The sequence below is a fragment of the Zonotrichia albicollis genome, chromosome 2 (genome assembly GCF_047830755.1).
Source record: "Zonotrichia albicollis isolate bZonAlb1 chromosome 2, bZonAlb1.hap1, whole genome shotgun sequence".
In the NCBI taxonomy this organism is placed as follows: domain Eukaryota; kingdom Metazoa; phylum Chordata; class Aves; order Passeriformes; family Passerellidae; genus Zonotrichia; species Zonotrichia albicollis.
The window spans coordinates 56128330-56145748 of NC_133820.1; the positions used below are offsets into that span (position 1 = coordinate 56128330).

At 35.8% G+C, this 17419-nt stretch overlaps 1 protein-coding gene across 1 annotated transcript in view; it reads left to right on the forward strand.

Annotated features, from left to right (window-relative positions):
* DDX10 (DEAD-box helicase 10) overlaps positions 1-17419 on the forward strand; it is a 155195-nt gene that overhangs the window by 20201 nt on the left and 117575 nt on the right. The window contains exons 10-11 of the mRNA XM_005482551.3: positions 5766-5867; positions 12558-12645. Of these exons, the coding sequence (XP_005482608.2) occupies positions 5766-5867; positions 12558-12645 (190 nt within the window). The remainder of the gene's footprint in view (positions 1-5765; positions 5868-12557; positions 12646-17419) is intronic.

Consider the following 17419-nt stretch of genomic DNA (forward strand, 5'->3'; position numbering starts at 1 on the left):
TGATGCTGTTCGTGCTGGCCCAGTTAGGCTAGAATTAGATCTTTAACCTAGTCAACCTGGTAAAGTCCTATTCAAGTTACAGATTAAATAAAAAACCCCACAAAATACTTGTTTTTGAGTAGGGTGGTAAATGTGTGATGTCCAAAGTGTAAAAAAATTATACTTATTTTTCCTGCATGTTCAGGTGTGGCAATATCTTCAAAAACGTAATAATTTCCTGTATATTGCATTTTCTGTTATGGGAAATACTCCAAATCAAGAAACTGTTATGCAAGTATCTTTATATCTGTAACCCTCCTCCCCCAAATTTTATGATTATCTCATTCTCTGTTTCCTCCTTTGCCAGTTTTTAAAATAGATGATTTTTTCTTGCCAAGCAAAGCAGAAACACTGCCTTTAACTCTGGAAATTTGGCATCAACTTATGTCTTCTGAAATACAAACGTTAGGGAAACATGTTGTAGTACATCTGTTGGAGACAACCTGTATAACATTTTCTATAATGTCTGCATATCTATGCACCTTATCTTTACAGTTCCCTTTTCATAACTTTTTTCCTACTGGATATTTGCTTTTCCAGCAGAAAACTGGTGCCTGATGAGCATCATGAGATGGTTCCCATTCCTGTTTTATTCTGTTACAACCACAACTCATATGTCACTGACAATTAAAATGTGGTGCATTTGACTGAACTGCATGTTACAATGGCAAGGATGTAGAAATACTCTGAATGTGGTTACAACAAGTTCAAGTCTAGCTGCTTGGCCAGGTGGAATTGATTAACAATCAGTATTGCTATCATTTACTGCCTTTGTGATAACGGTGATGTTTGCTTTAATGGTATTGTCTAGGGGTATATGCAGCTGTGGACTGGATCTGGTCAAGGATGGGTTAAGATAGGTTAAAATAAGGCAAGAATTGAGTGTCTGTTTATCCTGCATGAAAACTGTTTTTTCCTCGTCCTGTCTTCACTGGACTATTGCCATTCTGTTTCTTCATGTTTGATACCAGCTGTTGGCTGTTGGCTCAGGGTGATTTTAGAAGTTTAAGATAGATTCTGTCGTGGTGCATAAACTATCCTCTTAATTTTAGTGTTTGTTTTTTTTGTTTTTTTTTAATCAAGTGAAGCTATTTGGCAACGCTTTGTGTTTCTTTGCTAAGGAAATGGTGTTGTGAACATTTTAAAACCATTTTTCTCTACTGGTAATTAGCCACTACCACATTGTTGAAGTAATTTATCCCACTTCCTTTTTGTCTGCCTTTGGCACTTGCTCTTGATTGTAGGCATCTTTCTTTTTCTCATCTGCAGTCACTGTAAATATAACCCTTTGCTTTATAGCACTAATGATGATTTTCACAGCTTCCTGCTTGCAAGTCGTGATTGAGTTGCAGAGAAGTTGTTTGCCTTTTTCAAACATATTGAAGTCAGTAGACTCTAGAAAACAAAGCAGATATGAACTAGAAGTGATTTTTTTTTTCCTCCAAAGACTTTCTGCAAATAAGATGCAATTTTCCATGGACTTGGAATAAATCATATACCCTTAGAGACTGTTAAGATCACAGTGCAAAGATGAGTCCCTTCTCTGGTTTCTTGATCACCTTGAAGAGATGACAGGATGTCATCAATTATTACACAGTCCAAGAAAGTTTGATTACTTTCAGGTTTTTAATTTACTTTTCTTCAGCAGAGTCAAAGTGCATACTTATTGGATAATAAATCACCAGAGAAAATTAGCATTTTAGGACAGATGTTTGGTTTTGGTGATGATGGACAACTTGAAGGCTGCAGTTGGCAAGAATAGAGAGAACTTCTAATATTCCCTCATCTGCAGAAGTAGTCCTGCTGAAGAATTACAGTAACCAAGGTTTTTTCTTCCTTGCTTTATCATCTGTAAAGGTTTAAGCATTTTGTTTGTGTGCTGAAAATAATTACAGAGATGTTCCTTTGTTTGCTTTAGTGGAGAACTTTATTCCTGTAGGATAATAAGAGGTGTTCTTTTCTCCTGTTTTAGGCATTGTAATGGAAACAAATTTTAAGCAGGTCTAACTGTTCTTGTTACTGTTTATGCCACTTTTTAGTAGCTTGTCCTTTCCTAAGTCTGCCAGTATGGAAGCTTTTAGTATGAAATATGCAGAGGGAACGCTTTGGAGAAGTTCAATTTTCCACTGAAGCCTCTCTTCTTGAGATGATCTTTAACACAATATTTTTCTGATTAGTGCATTATGAGGTTGGGGTTTTTTGAGAAATAAGATAATACTCTGCCCAACTAAACATCCTTTTTTATAGGCTGCATTTTGCTTTCTTTAACTGAATGTCCACTAAGCAGATAAAAACCTTCCCAGATGGTATTTAAGATCCTTTGGTTTTTAGCTTTATCAATTCTGTGATGTTTTCATTTTTGTGTGTTTAGCTCTGAAGAACAGTGTTGTTATTAAACTGTTTGTTTTAATTAAGTCATGATTATGGTATAAAGGGCAAAGACTGTTCCTCCTTAACTTCAAATATTTTTAAACTATTAGCATTTAAAAGAGAATGTTTCCAAAATATGTATGGGAAAGGATTGCACTGCATCAGCAGTTACTAGATGTCTTTCAGTCCTTTAGAATTTCTGAAGACTTAGCTCTGAGAAATATTTCTATGTTGCCTTTTTTTTCCTCCTTAGTAGGTGGAAAAATATGATAAAGTAGAGGTGCTTGAAAACCTCTCTTTTCCAGATCTATATTTTCATGTGGTTGTTTGTTTACTTATCTGTGCTACTACTTTGTCTACATAAAGGCTTTGCAAGACTTAATGTAAACATTGAAATAGTTGGTGTCCATAAATACCAGATGTGGTGCTTGGCTTTTTTGGTGAATTACCTATGGAATGTGCCTTTAGGATTTGTACTTTATGAAGCAACTACTGACTCAGCATAATAACACAAAATCAATTTTTAAGGGTCAGAGTGAAGGTTTATCTGATCCTGAATCCTGTTTCAGAGAGGCCTCTTGTATACTGCTGGAAAGCTATAAAAATAAAACAAGCATAGAATGGTTTTTCCTGTACTGTATCATTGCAGATTTTGGTTTTGTGGCTTGTAGAGAGGATATCTGCACTCTCTGCCCTTTGAGTATTTCTTCTTAATTTCTATGACACTGGCCTTTCACAGTGTTTTGCGCACTGAATAAAAGAGATATGATTAAGAAACAATTTAATAATGCCAAGTCAGGCACTCTGGGATGAGAAATACCACGAGCAACAAAACTACACAAATCCATGGCTTTGGCTAACTTTAAGGAATCTGAAAACATCATTTCTATGTTTATACAGTGCAATCAAGACTTTTCTTGACAAATGACAAAGACTGTTAAGAGATTTAAGAGACATTTTTTGCAGATACCAGATCATTCACGTAGCTCTTGTTGGAGTCCCGTCCTTTCATATCATCTAGTTTGGAGAGAAAAGTAGATCTGCATTATTCTGTACTCTGAATTGGTGAGATTGGTATTGGCAGCAATATTATCTTGTCTTCCTGTCTGATAGATACAAGAGAATATTTTCATCCTTCTTTCCAACAGTGCTCTGAGAGCTCAGGTTCTTTTGATGAGTAATTGGGGGTCTTGGTAGTATGATCATCAGTTTTTACAATAAAATACAAAGTCCTCTAAGGTTCAGTGGCTTTCCAGGATTTCATTGCTTGTTCAGATAGTGGCAGTGTCCAACAGGTACCCACCTTGTAGATATGTAATTTGTAATTTGGTTAGGTGGGAATATGTAGAACTTCTGTAAAAGGTGCACGTGGTCCATGTAAGCAAGTTCTTCCCAACCTTAGTTATTGTATAAAGGGTGCAGACATTCCATGGGATGTTTGGTCAGCTGGGACATCATGCTTGGTAAAGATAATAAATTAAGACAAACATATTGCTTTAGAACTCTTTTTTTGATAGATTGTACAAGCTGATATTTTTTGTATTGAGAACATTATAGGTCTAATAATGAAATGGATTTAAATCATTATAGTTTTTGTACAGTACCAAAGTACTCTTATCAATCCATTTATAGTCAGTAAATTTACATGATGTTGGCATGTAACTGAGATTCTTCTCTCATATCAATTTTATTTCCATGTAAAATTTTAAAATCTAGAATGTAAAGTTTAAAATTTCATGATGTAAACATTTACTAGACACTTGTAGATGATCTTGAGAAGTTGGTATCCAAACCTATCATACATACATTGAAGAAAGAAAAATCCCAGACATCCAAGAGCATTTTGTTGTGATTTTTCAAATTCATCAAATGAAAGCAGAAAGCTGTAGTAAAAGCTGTCAGACTGTTTTAACTGCAGATTTTGTTTCTACTTGCATTGCTTACTGTGCTGTGACAGATAGTGTTTATAGTTTTCAAACAATTCTGCAGTACTGTTTTTGCCAAGTGATAACTGTTTATCCTTGGAGAAATGTGGGCTCCCCGTATTCCACTAGAAATGATTTTTATCAGTTTTAATGGTATGATTCATGTTTGATGTGCCTGAGAATATGCTTCTGTGCTCCTTGGCCTCCCTAAAGAAGGGATTTTAAAGCTGCTCTACAGAGCAACTTACCAGTTTTGATTTGCTTTGTCCTGCACATTGCTCTCATCAGTTGGTGATGAGTTGAATTCTGTCCAATTCTGGCATATTTCTGAAATTCAGCTGGAATTTTGTTTTTGTAATGAGGGACTGTGCAGTATTTTCTTATCAATCTGTACTCTTAAGAAGTATTTGTAAATATAAACAAGAAAACAGTATATACAAAGCTACAGTGGATAGAGACTTGGTGCCTGCAAGCTCATCACTACCCACTTCTTCAGGAGATCCTAAACCCACTGTGTTGTTTGCTTGCTAATGCTATAGGGTACTTTTTTCTACATCAATGTCCTGAAGTCAATAAATGTGCCAAAAGCAGGAACTGATATTTTCTTGCACAAAGAGAAAGTGCTCAAGAAGATGCTTTGATCATAAAGTAGCTGATTTTTTAATGTCTTTGCTAACCATGTATCTTGAGTAATTACCAGCTCATCTACATTTGGTACAGCTGTTAAGTGCACTGAAGAGTGAATGCTAGATACATTCTAATGGGATCAGTCTGATTGTATCTTTTCTTTTGCATCTGGAAACTGCTTCTATAAATGAAAGAGCTCCTGTTTTTATACCTTTCTTTCCTTGATGTCACTGTGACTTCTTAGCCTTTACTGAACATGTAAGAAGAGGTTGTTATTTGAGACCAAGGCATTTATCCTTTTGTAACTTTTCCCTGTCTTTGGCTTGCTGGATATGCAAAGAGAATTCTATTTTACCAAGTGTTAAACCATACCTATTTGATTTCTTCTCAAAATCAAACCTTACCTATTTGATTACCTATTGAAACCTTACCTGGCAAATGCTGAATGCAAGTAGCTGGATTTTCTAGTCCTATAGTCAAAGTACGCTTTGATCAAGTGCTATTTGTTTGCCACCAATACTTCAAGCCAAAGGAGGAAAAGATTCACTGGTCTGAACCCATGTCTTAGCCCCAGATGTTCAGAACTCCAGGCATAGTTTTAAAATCAGCTCAAGCAGAGATACTGGCAAGTCACTTAACTGGTTTGCCTCTTCTTTTCCCTTTGTTAAGTGAGAAGTTTTGTTCATTCTTTGGACTGTTTATAAGGAATCAAATGTAAATTCTCTTTGGCTCTTGAAAACATCAGCAAAAACTTAATTTTTTCATGTTTGCTTGAGGTTTCTTTTTTTTCCCCATTTTGATCAGGTACAAAGAAGGTGGTGAAGCTTTGTTGGTATTGCTTCCTTCCGAAGAAAAAGGGATGGTGGAACAGCTGGCACAGAGGAAAGTACCTATCAGTGAAATCAAGTAAGTGGCTAATGCCCTGCCTGTTATTCAACCTTCTTTCTGCAAGAGTAATCTGTGATGAGTCTATGACAATCTTGATAAAGTGCTTTAATTGCCTGAAGCTGGACAAATCAGGGAAATGAATTAGTTTTGGTAGTGTTGTAGAAGGAAAAGACCTTGAGAGGTTACCTATTTTATTGCTGTTCCCAAAGGCATGATGAGCTGCACAAATCATTCTTATCAGATGCCAATTAATATATGCACAGTTTCCCAAAGAGACCTCATCCGTTCTCAACAGTTACTACCATTAACATTTTTTCTTCAAGTGTCTGATAAGACTTGTAAGTAATTTAAATGAAATATTTCTTTTGCCTTGTGCCAAGAATATATGGAAAGTGATGTATTCTCTTACTCTCTGCAGCTTCTTTTTATGTAATTGAACATGATAATGCTCTCTTTCTCTTTTGCAGGTTAAACAATTACGATTTCTTTAATCCGTCCCTGTATGTTTTTATTGCTGTTATCATTTTTGTTTCTCTTATCTGTTTTTTCTTTAGTTCTGGACTTTTTCTTCAACTTGTCATGACCTTTCTGAATCAGTTAGTTGAAGGACAGGAAGTGAAAGATGGTAATTTTACAAACTAAGAAGAGGGTTCCAAGGGAAGCATGTAAGGAGCTATGCTATCTGTACAAATAGAACTGCCTTTGAAGCAGTTGCAGAAGCATATAACAATACCAGGTAAAAATAAAAAAGCATGTTTCCATTTTCTGTTGAATGCAGAGTAATGGATATGTAGGAAACACAAAAATCCTAACTGTAAAAATATTAGAAGAAAAGACCACCACTAAAAAATTGATGGTACTTTCTTATTTAGCAGCTATAGGTAGGAAGGGGTTTACTGTTTTCTGAGCCTGTCGGTCTGATGTTGAATTAAGAGAGAAAAGAGAATGTGAAGGAAATGTGGAAGAACTGAAAACAAGCCAGAAAATGTGATATCAGCCTGACTCCATTTTTAACACTTAAAAAGTTCAGGTCACACCATGCCAAAAATTGTACAGCAGAGATAAAAGAAATCAGAGAAGGATGACAAGGTAGAAAATGTCAGTTTCTGTATGAGTGGATATGAGCAAAGCTAGGCTTGTTTTACTTTGAAAAGCTGTGGTTTGCATGTGAAGATACAGATATCTAAGCAAAGAAGGGAATTACCTATACTGAATTTCTATGTAGAACAATTGTTTTTGAGAAGAAATCAAATTAGGATGAAACCTTAGGTGGTTATTTACACCTCATTGCTTAATCTTTAGGTTTGCTCAAAATTTACAGGTGAACATTTCTTCAGAGAACAGAAACAATGCATAGAGTACTTTCTGGATTTAAAGTTTAATTTTGCTTTTAAAAGTATTTTTGTTGTATAGGATATGCCATTTCAAAGGCTCTTCTGAACTGTACCTGTGACTGCTATTTCTGTGTAACAAACTGAGTACCCAGCAGCTGGTGAAATAAATCCACCTTTTCTTGTTAAACACTTATCAAATCCATGCAGGATGTGGACCAACTTCAAACATAAACAATTTTTGCTAAAACAGTGAAATAAGGACTATAATGCAGTCCAACAACTACTCAGTGACAACCCAAACAAAACCTCACCAACTGAATGTGGATAATGTCGGTTAAAGTCTAGCATTTTCTTTTCCATTAAGCATCATAGTGCTTTAAAAGGATCTGTTGAATAACCACTGCAGTAAATTTTCTCTTTCCAAACTTCATCTTTTTCCATCTTAAAATGGTAGTTATTGAAGTAATTTATCTTTCTTTTATATTCAGTAAATAGATGTCTGATCTCATACACATTATAAATATTTCTCCTTTCCCATTTCTGTGTCAGCTAAGCTTTTAACTTCATAAGTAATGGTGTTAATTGTTTGAACAGCTTATCAAAGGAAGTGGTAAAATAACCTCTTTAGGCTGTGTACATCCATGTAAATAGAAACCCATGTTTTTGTACAGGGATAATAATCCAATTTTAATAGGGCAAATATTTCACCCCCAATAAATGCACATCATATTTATAATCCAAGCTAGGTGAGTCTCTAGAGAGACCTTAATGGCTGCATCTCTTAACATATTGTTGTTAATCTGGTGTTACTTTGATGGAAAACTCTGCTGCTTTATTTTTTTTTTAATAATACCCCAGAAATTCCTTCTTGTACCAAGCCACTAGGACATACATATTATAAATGCTTTCAAGAAATATTCTTAATTGGAATCATTATTAGAAAAGTCAAGGGTTTTGATTGATAGCATATTTTAACATCCTGCCCCAATATGCAGATTTTCAATCTGCAAAATAAACTTTAATAGAATTTATAACATTAAAATGAAGGGGAATGCTTTCACTTAGAATTGTCTGCCTAATGTGTTATGATTTAAAATTTGTAGCGTTGTCCTTGTAAAAGGCTAACTAAAATCCTTAAAAAGTTTTTCTTGTAATTACTTGTGGATTGCAAACCAATTAAATTCTAGAAGTTTTTACTACAGATTTTCTCATGCCATTTGCTTCCAGCCAGTTTCCCAATTAATATAAGGCCAGTGTGTTTTGTCAGTTTATAAATTGTTTAAGAAGTTGCATGAACCCGTGGATCGTGTTCCAGGTCTTGTGGTGAAGTCTTCTCCTGTTGTTTGTGCTTATTCACCTAATTACAGATTCTTAAGAATTCTAACTTGGGAATTAGAGGATAATGAGCATTGCTCACTGCCAACAGAGTTTAACTGTTCAAGTTTCTGAAATTCATTCTGAAAGTTTTTTTTCAAAAGCTTGTTTCTAACTAAAATGTTGTACAAACGTTGTATATTCAAGTGTTTGTTTGGCTGTTCTTATTGACCTGTGTTCTGGTACAGTGGTCGTAAGAATGCTGTTTTTTTCTTATTTTGTATTTTTTGATTTGCAAACTATTTTTGATGTTGTTTTGTTTCATCTAGACAGACCTTTTAAAACAGTTCCATAATTTGAAAGTAGAGAAAGGAAGAACTTTCCTTGATACCTGTTCAAAGGACTGGGGTTTAAGCTTTTTCCTTAATTTTCAATTTTAGGTCTAAGCTGCCAGTAGAGGTTTTCAGTAAACTAGTCCCTTGTAATTAGCACAACTATCTGCCAATTTACAGATAGTGCTTTTAACAGTACATAACTTCTTCATTATTCAAAAAGAGTAAGAGAAAGTGCAAAATATGCAATAATAAATACAATAGCATAGAGCATTTAAATATGGCAAAAAGGTACTCTAAAAGTATTAAATAGTTTGTACATTTTTTAAAGGAGCCTGTAATCTCCAAGTTTACCATGCAAGCTGTAAATTTAAATTATTTTTGGTAGTATTTGAGGTTGCTTCATTGCATCTAACTTGGTTGGGTAAAAAGATAAGAGCTGCTTCCTCAGGGGTTGCCATAACAGATTTTGTATCTAGAAATTTTTACCAAATGAAGTGCAAGTATATAGATACCCATGATGTAGTATTGCTTTCTTTAATTTTATGGCAAAAAAGATGTTTTTGAGGAAAACAGCAAAAACAAGAACAAAACACCCTTTTTCCCTTCTTTTTTCTTTCTCACAGTGGATAATATTTGAATGTGTATCCCACACGTTGGTAGTATCAATAGAGGGGATCTGTTAAAACTGACTGCCTCCCAGTTGCCATAGTTACTGTAAGACTGGTGTCACTGTTGAGTGTGGTTCTACTCCGGTGTGTGATCTGCTGGGAGAGCCTTCCTTAGGTGCCAGCCCTTCCCCCTCCCTCCAGCCTTCAGGATGTCCAGTGGAGCCACAGGGAGCCACGCTCACGCTGAGAGCACAGAGCAAAACCTGCTGCTGCTGCCTGGAAGCTGGATGGAAATCTGGAAACTGTTTTGCTGCAGCAGGGCAGCAGGGTCTTTTAGGTGGTTCATCTTTTTTGCTTAAATTCTATTTTGGAGTAGAGTGGGGGAAGGACAATGCCTAGTTAAAACAGTGCTTGTGTCCTAGTATATAAACCAGAGAAAATTAGAGGAAATCAAAATGTGTATCAACCAGAAAATTTGCTGTCTGATCAATACATAAGGCCAGGCAAGCTGGGTTCATGTTTACATCATGGCATAGTCAAGTGTGGCCATTCATGAAACTGGTAGGCAAAACTAGCTTCAGAAAGTTGTACTACTCCTTAAAGGTAGGATATGTGATCACCGAGTAAGAAATAACCAGCCTACTTAAAATGGTAGACCATGTTATAAAACCCCTTTCTAGCCTTTGCATAGTTGGTTCTAGCTCATTGGTTCTTGCCATTTAGGCAATCTTATAAATTATGATAACTAATTTCAGTGTTTAGCTTTTAGGTTTGCTTCTCCTAATAGTCACATGTATAGACTTTATTGTAAAGAGTTTTATTTGTTTAGAAGGAAATAACTCATACAAACTCATTATAGCTAAAATCCAATTTAACAGTGGCCAGCTTTCTCAGTTTTTGAATCTCAGCATGAGAGGAAGATGACAGTGGATGACTGTTATGATACAGAGTTGGAGAAGAGAGAATTCAGTACTGCTTCTGTTTTTTTGGTAGTCAGTGCTGCAAATTTGCTCATTCATTAACAAACACATAAGCTCAAAATGTGCCTGGGGTACCATGTTCTTAGTTGACATTCCTTAGATTTATACCACATTATCTGGCCATTCTTTTAAATGCGAAATGTCTTGTTCTTGTTTTTGCAGTTTTTGGCTTTTTCAAATCCTTTTCTTGCATATTTCAATCAAATTACTCAGGATTTAGATTCAGTCTACAAAATGTGGCTGTATTTTGTCTCGAATTGTTGTCTATTATGCTTGGAGCCTCAATGACACATAGTCTCTTATGAATAATGAATCATACTCCTACAATAATCAAGTCATAGAAAGTAATGAGTAATAGCATGTCCAGGTGAAAATTGGAACTTCATAAGCATTTTGAGTCTGACAGTGGCAGCAGGAGGTAGTTTGCAGTCTCAGCTACTCTTTGAGAAGTGCTCCAAGGCCATTTTTTCATTACTTAAAGATTTCACATCGACCATATTTCCCTGTTTTATGAGAACGTACCACTGCCAGATGCTTTCCTGAAAGCAAACATGACATCTACTGTTTCTTTCCCATTCTTAAAACCTGCTAATGCTGCTATGGAAGATAATCAAACTGATGAATCATATTTTGCTTCTGACTAAGCTGTGTTAGCTGTTGTGTATTTGCTTATTTTCTTTAGGTCCTTACAAATTAGGTTTTTTTGGTATCAAGAAAAAGTTAATTGTTTAACTTCCTTTTTGCCCTCTTTGAGTATGAGCACTGTATTTACATGGCCTTTTGGATAGGATTTTTTTTTTCCTTCATCTTGATGAGTTGTTAAGATTAGATACAACTATGATGCCAAGTGCTTTTACTTTCTCTAGTTGCTATGGAGCAAATTTCTTCTGACCCAGCTGATTTATCAGAGTACTTGGTCTTCCATGATTTGTGATTCTGGTGTGAGCTTGCACTGTGCTGTAGCTGTTGTTAACTGACTGATTGCAGCTGCCACTTGGAGTGAAGACAAGGAAAAAAGGCACTGGGTCATCTCTTAATAGCTTTCCCATAACTTAGCAGCCATCCAACACTTTTCTGGACTATCTTACTACTGGTGTTCATATTAATTTTTTTATAACTCATGCTATCCCTTCTTTACTTTTTGTATCATTATATTTCAAAGATTTGTTGGTCAGCTTGTCCCCCACTCAATTTTTCACGCTTCTTTTTTTCTGTCTTATGCTTTTAAATTTTTAGAGCAAATTATGTGTTGTCTGGAAACTGGAACTCATGTTTTTTGGTCTTTCACTAAAACTGTAACTAATAGTGCTTCTGTACACTGTAGTTTTCCCCTGGCTGTATCTGAACAGAGTGAAGAAATTGAAATTGTAAGGGAATGAAGCTTGATATCTGTTTTCATACTTAGTAAGAATAACCTCCCACCATGTTTGCTAGGTTTTATGATACCCTGGGGTGGCAGTAGCAGCTCAAAAGTAGATGAGATCTGGGCAAATAAATCTGCAATAACGTAGGTATTACTGGAATAAGTTTAAAAATTCAGAATCTGGGAGAGGACCAGATATCTTTTTAGTAGGTTTAATGGCAATTTCTATAGTGCAGTTAATATTCTTTATTTACTTGAGAAGCTCTTAAATCTGTTTAATCTCCATGTCCTTTATTATTGCTCACCTGGCTATTTTTTCTATGAAGTACTTAAATTTCAGTATTCCTGGCACAATGAATCTTATTTAAGCTTTTGAAAATGCTGACATTTTCCTTATGAAGACTTTTATTTCAGTATAAGGTAGTACTATAATTCATTATGCTGTTTCTGTATTTTTGCAGTATTTTTATAAAATCAAGAAGTTCTTTTCTGCTGATTTCTGCTTTGTTTTGTAGTTTCACTACCTTCCCTGAAAGCTGTCTGAATAAAAGAGCTGCCATTTGTCTTTTCTGCATTATTTGTTTGAGGAGTGTAATCTTCATCCTTAATATGGTTCTGTTCTGTGCTATTTCAGTGGTAATATCTCTGTGCATATTAAAACAATGCAAAAGATGTGAAGATGGTCCTGAGAACCTAACAGGTGCTTATTTTGAAATCTTCTAATAATTAAAGCTTGTTTTTTTCTTTTTTTTTTTTTGTTTTTCTTTAAATTAGAATTAATCCTGAAAAACTTACAGATATTCAAAAGAGGCTACAAGCGTTCTTAGCTCAAGATCAGGAGTTGAAAGAGAAAGCTCAAAGGGTAAGTCATCTGCTGCACTGTAATTCTTGGGGCATGTTGGTTGAATGGAACTGCAGTTGGAATAACTGAGCAGCTCAGACATGCCCTAGAAGCAGTGATTGGAACTGAAGAGCCACCAGAGATAACTGAGCACTTGTATTAGGAGGGAAACATAATTTAGAGAGAACAGAGTCTTCTGAGTGATGTGCAGTGACAGAAGAGGAGGCAACAGGCACAAATTTCTGTACAAAAAGCTCAATTTAAACCCATAAAAAGCCTTTCTTGTGAGAATGGCTGAAAACTAGAACAGCAAGGGTGTGCAATCTCCAAATGCTGGTTATTAAAAACTGGGTTCCTTCCTGAGCAGCCTGCCCTAGCTGACCTCGGTTTGAGTAGGTGCTTGCACTAGAGGGTCTCTGAAGTTTCTTCTCAACTTCAACTACTTCGAGTTTCTTGGAAAGATGGTACAAAAAATGTCAAAATAATGCTACCAATAGAAAAGGTGACTTAAAAATAGCAGATCACATTACTTGACTTGAAAAGTTGGAGATGTGAAACCATGTAGGCCTCAACATGCCCACCTTGATCAATTTTTATTGTCATATATCTTGAATGTATGTGACAATTTGTCCTTTCTCAGGGTAAGATTGAATGCATTGAATAAAGCATTTTAACTTTTGTTTGGATTTGAATGATCAGCAAAATAGCTTAGAATAGCTCTTCTGGGTAAGATGGAGAATTATGTGAATGGGTTTGTGAATGGAATTTCTTTGCTATGCTGGTTAATGCTGGGAGACTTCATGGACAGACAATACCTGCATTTCACCACGTGTTTATCAGGTTTGGGCAAGGCAGGGACCCTTAAAATAACTAAGTAGGTGTCTGGATGAGAATGAGCTTGGTTGTAAAAGATGCTTTCTGTGAAAGATAGCCTGTGAAACATTTCTGGAAATTGCACTGCCTCTTGCCATCACTAAACATGTTTGCTGACCTTTCCCTGGTTTTATAATGTTTTTAGGCCATGAACTCTTTGGAATAGAGCTTGCTACTTTTTTTATTGAAGTACTGCAACATGTTTGTTTTCTGAGGCTGGTTGATTTGTTGGGGTTTTGCTTTGTTTTTGCTTTTGAATTGTGTATATCATTAGCCTGTGAATTCTGTAGTTGTATCAAGTCTCTTCAAAACTATACAAAATCAAAAGCTCAAATTGAGATGCAGGAAAACACAGTTGGAAGGATAATAGGCAAATCTTTCATGCCATTTTTTCTTATACATATAGGTCAGATTGAAAGAGTACCACCAAAGGCCACATGGTGAGAAATCCAGAAATGCCAAAGCCTGAGAAATACATGATTGCAGAGATTCTGGATTAGTGTTAATAACTTTTTATTTTTATGAGCTAGTGTGGATGCTAATGACACTTGAAGGTATACTGGTAAACCTGAGTGGTAGGGTAAAATGAGAAGAGGATTGTGAAAGCTTAGAGAAACCAAGAGTTTTAAGCTTTCTGTTGAACTGGGATGTAAAACGAGTCAAGTTGAAATATTTAAAACTCTTGAGATTCATCTCACCTAGCTTTAGATGTCCTCTGTGAATTAGTCTGCCTGAACTTTCTTTTATAGCTGATAGGGTGGAATAAGCACTTCTACAATGCCTCCTGGCACAGATGCCTTAAAACCCCTTTGGGATGGATGGATGAATTTTTTTTTTTTTTTGTGCTGCAGAGGTAGGCTGTGTGATGTGACCTATCTTGGAGGCCTGCAGTAGGGGCACCTAGTGAGTCAGAGGAATGCCATTCTTAATTCTCTAAACAAGGAGATTTAAATCAAAGTGCCTGAGGAGCTCAGTGTGAGCTTTGTGAATAAAATGTCTAAGGCAATGTTCCAAGGGAATGCTTTTAAAAACTATTTTTGGCGTTTAGGTATTCCAGGTTTTGTAGTGCATAAAGCATTACTTGAAGCAGTGGGGAATGTCAGTGTAAGCTTCATCCTTACTGCACAAACCAGAGGTACTGGTGTCACATTCATCTCCAGCTGCCACGGGAAGTTGCAGCTACACCAATTTATGTCAGAAGTGACAGAGCAGCTGGCTGGGGGAGGATGAGAGTAGGAGTAATCCAGCATCATTTTACTTGGAATGAAAACACCAACAAACCTCTGTTTCTGCCTTTGGCTTTTTAAGATCGCTTAAAAGGCAGAGAAGGATCATTCTGAATTGAGCAGAGGAGTGATAAAATTTCAAAATAGCTCAAGAATAAAATGAAACATGGGCTGTCTGTCAGTATTGCAGATACAAACTTAAATTTGTTTGGAAAAATTTTAATTGCCATCTAATTACCATTTGAGGCTATTTTTGTTGCAGTTTTTAATTTATGGATAGCAGAGAAGTGTTATTCTTGCAAGCAAGCTGTAAATACATTCAATTTTTGAAAAGCTTGAAGTATGGACAAGTGGTTTATCACAGAAGTGTCCCTCCTTAATCAGGTTTAACTATGAATGTTCAGACATACTATGCAAATGTGCCCAAGTAGTCTTACATGTTAATGTGAATAAAACAATGAAATGCATGCAAATGAAATCCTGACCTTGGATCCTTATCTGAAATGCTGGATTTCTCAGAGGCATGGGTGTGTTACTTTGTCTAGCCTGTCTGTTGCAAGCTGCCAAGTTCTTGACATTTGTAGTGTAAGAAATAAATTCCCAACCTGAGTGGATGAGATAGCAGTGAAACAGCACATCTGTGCACAGAAGTTCAGATAGGATTGTAGTCTGCCATCATGTGATGAGGGCATGAAGCCTAACTTATTGTGTCCTCTAAGCTTGTTGATTTGCTTCAAGGCGCCTTTACTTTTTTTTGAAAATAGAAAGTTCTTATTACTAATTGCATCAACAAACTTCATGGTTCATTTAGTAGGACATGGCTCCCCTGCTATTGCTTGGAAAGATAGTTTGAATCAGATCAGGGCTTCTTTGAAACCTTTGCAGTTCTTCTCATGGACTGATGCTGCCTTTTGGCATTTCTTGTAATTGTAATATTTAATATGTCAGTTCAGCCAGTTCTGGGAAACAGTTTAAAAAAAGAATCTTTTTTTCTTGCTAGTCGAATGTTATTGTGGCACTGAAGTGATGTCTGTCTATTAAATTCTTCATGACACCCAGAGCGATGTGGAGGGTGTTACTGCCTGAGATTCCAGCCACACCCTGTTACTTTTGAATTACTGTCCAAACAGCACATCACTTGAATTGTGTGCATTTTAATACTTAAAACAGTTATCCAGGAAATAGATCAATAAATCAAAATTTAGAGGTAGTAAATTCCTAGAGCATGGTACATTTTTCTTCTGTATTTCCAGTACTTGTACAATCATTTCTGCTGCTTTTGGAGACATGTAGATGCTGCTGTAGTATAACTGTAATATGTTAATGATGCCCAACCATAACATTTTCCATAGAAATTACTGCATATTGTATTTTTGCAGTGTTCAGTTATTTAAAAAAAAAGCCTTGAAAGTGATATTGAACAGCAGATGTGGCAGGGGACAACAGCAATTGTAAAATAGCAGAGAAAAAGTTCAGACTGCCTAAACTTGTTCTCCCTCAGCTCCAGTGGGTGTGTGCAGGCTGAGGAAGTCTCAGGACAACTGAATAAAATCCAGCTGAGATGACTGAGTTTTAGAAAGAGGTTGAAGTCAACACACTGAAATCAAATTAAATAAATCAAAGCAAATGGCTTGAGTTCTCTTCTTGTAAAGTAGAACAGCTCTTCTATGCATTTGTTTGGTCTTTCATTCTTAGTTATTGTGGGGCTTGAAAAGCATGCAAAAGGTGTATTCTTTCTGCCCTTTATAGTTTGTTAATTTCTAGACCACGTGTATGAAACACATGCTGGTAAGGTAAGTGGATGGCTTTATCAGTTATCCAACAGATAATGAGATTTCAACCCTGTAGCAAGTAGTGACTCATGTAGATATTCAGATCTGCAAATCTTAGATTCACAGGAAGGATACTTCTTTTTTAATCTACTTTTTTTTTCATCTGTCACTGCAGAGAAAAAAGAGGCTTTCATTGATTTTTGTCACTTGCTAGACAGCAGTAGATTAATGAGATCTGTCAAATTTGAAGCCTTTTCCTAAACATTCTAATTACCTTTGTAAAATGATTAATAATTCAATGTGAGCAAAGAAGTGTTTGATGTAAGTATTCCACATCTCAATCTTGGTAGCAGCTGAATGAATTGAGCTCACACTTTCCACAGCTAAAATTAATTGAAAGACATAATCAGAAAGGAAGCGTTACCCAAAAACCCCTCAGCATTAGGAAAAACAAGCAAATGAAAATTTACTTTCATAGTGAATTAATGGGTGGCTTGCAAAGTATATATCTTATTTCTACATACCTTACAATCAATAGTTTTTATTTCTGTTTACTCAGGAGAAAATAATGAGTTTATAACATTGCTTAATTTACTGTCTTATCTTTCATTTTACCTTTTGAAGTATTTTTTTCTCTTACAAGCATTTAAAGAATCCCCATAAGACATCAATGCTCCTGACTTTTGGGTGTTTGCTCCTCTATCTGAGGTTAACAAGAAATAGATTTTCTTTTAAAATTCCACATGAATTATTAATACAGTAGTTTTCTCCAATAGGTGCCTGTATATAACAAAACAAGGGTGTGATTATAGGATGCCTGAATGTAACTCTGGGAGCTTAACTTGCTGTTGTTATTAGTGTTTGATGGTTTAAGCCTCATGGTAGGAGTTCTGGCATGTGTCAGAAATAAGATTATGAGCAACA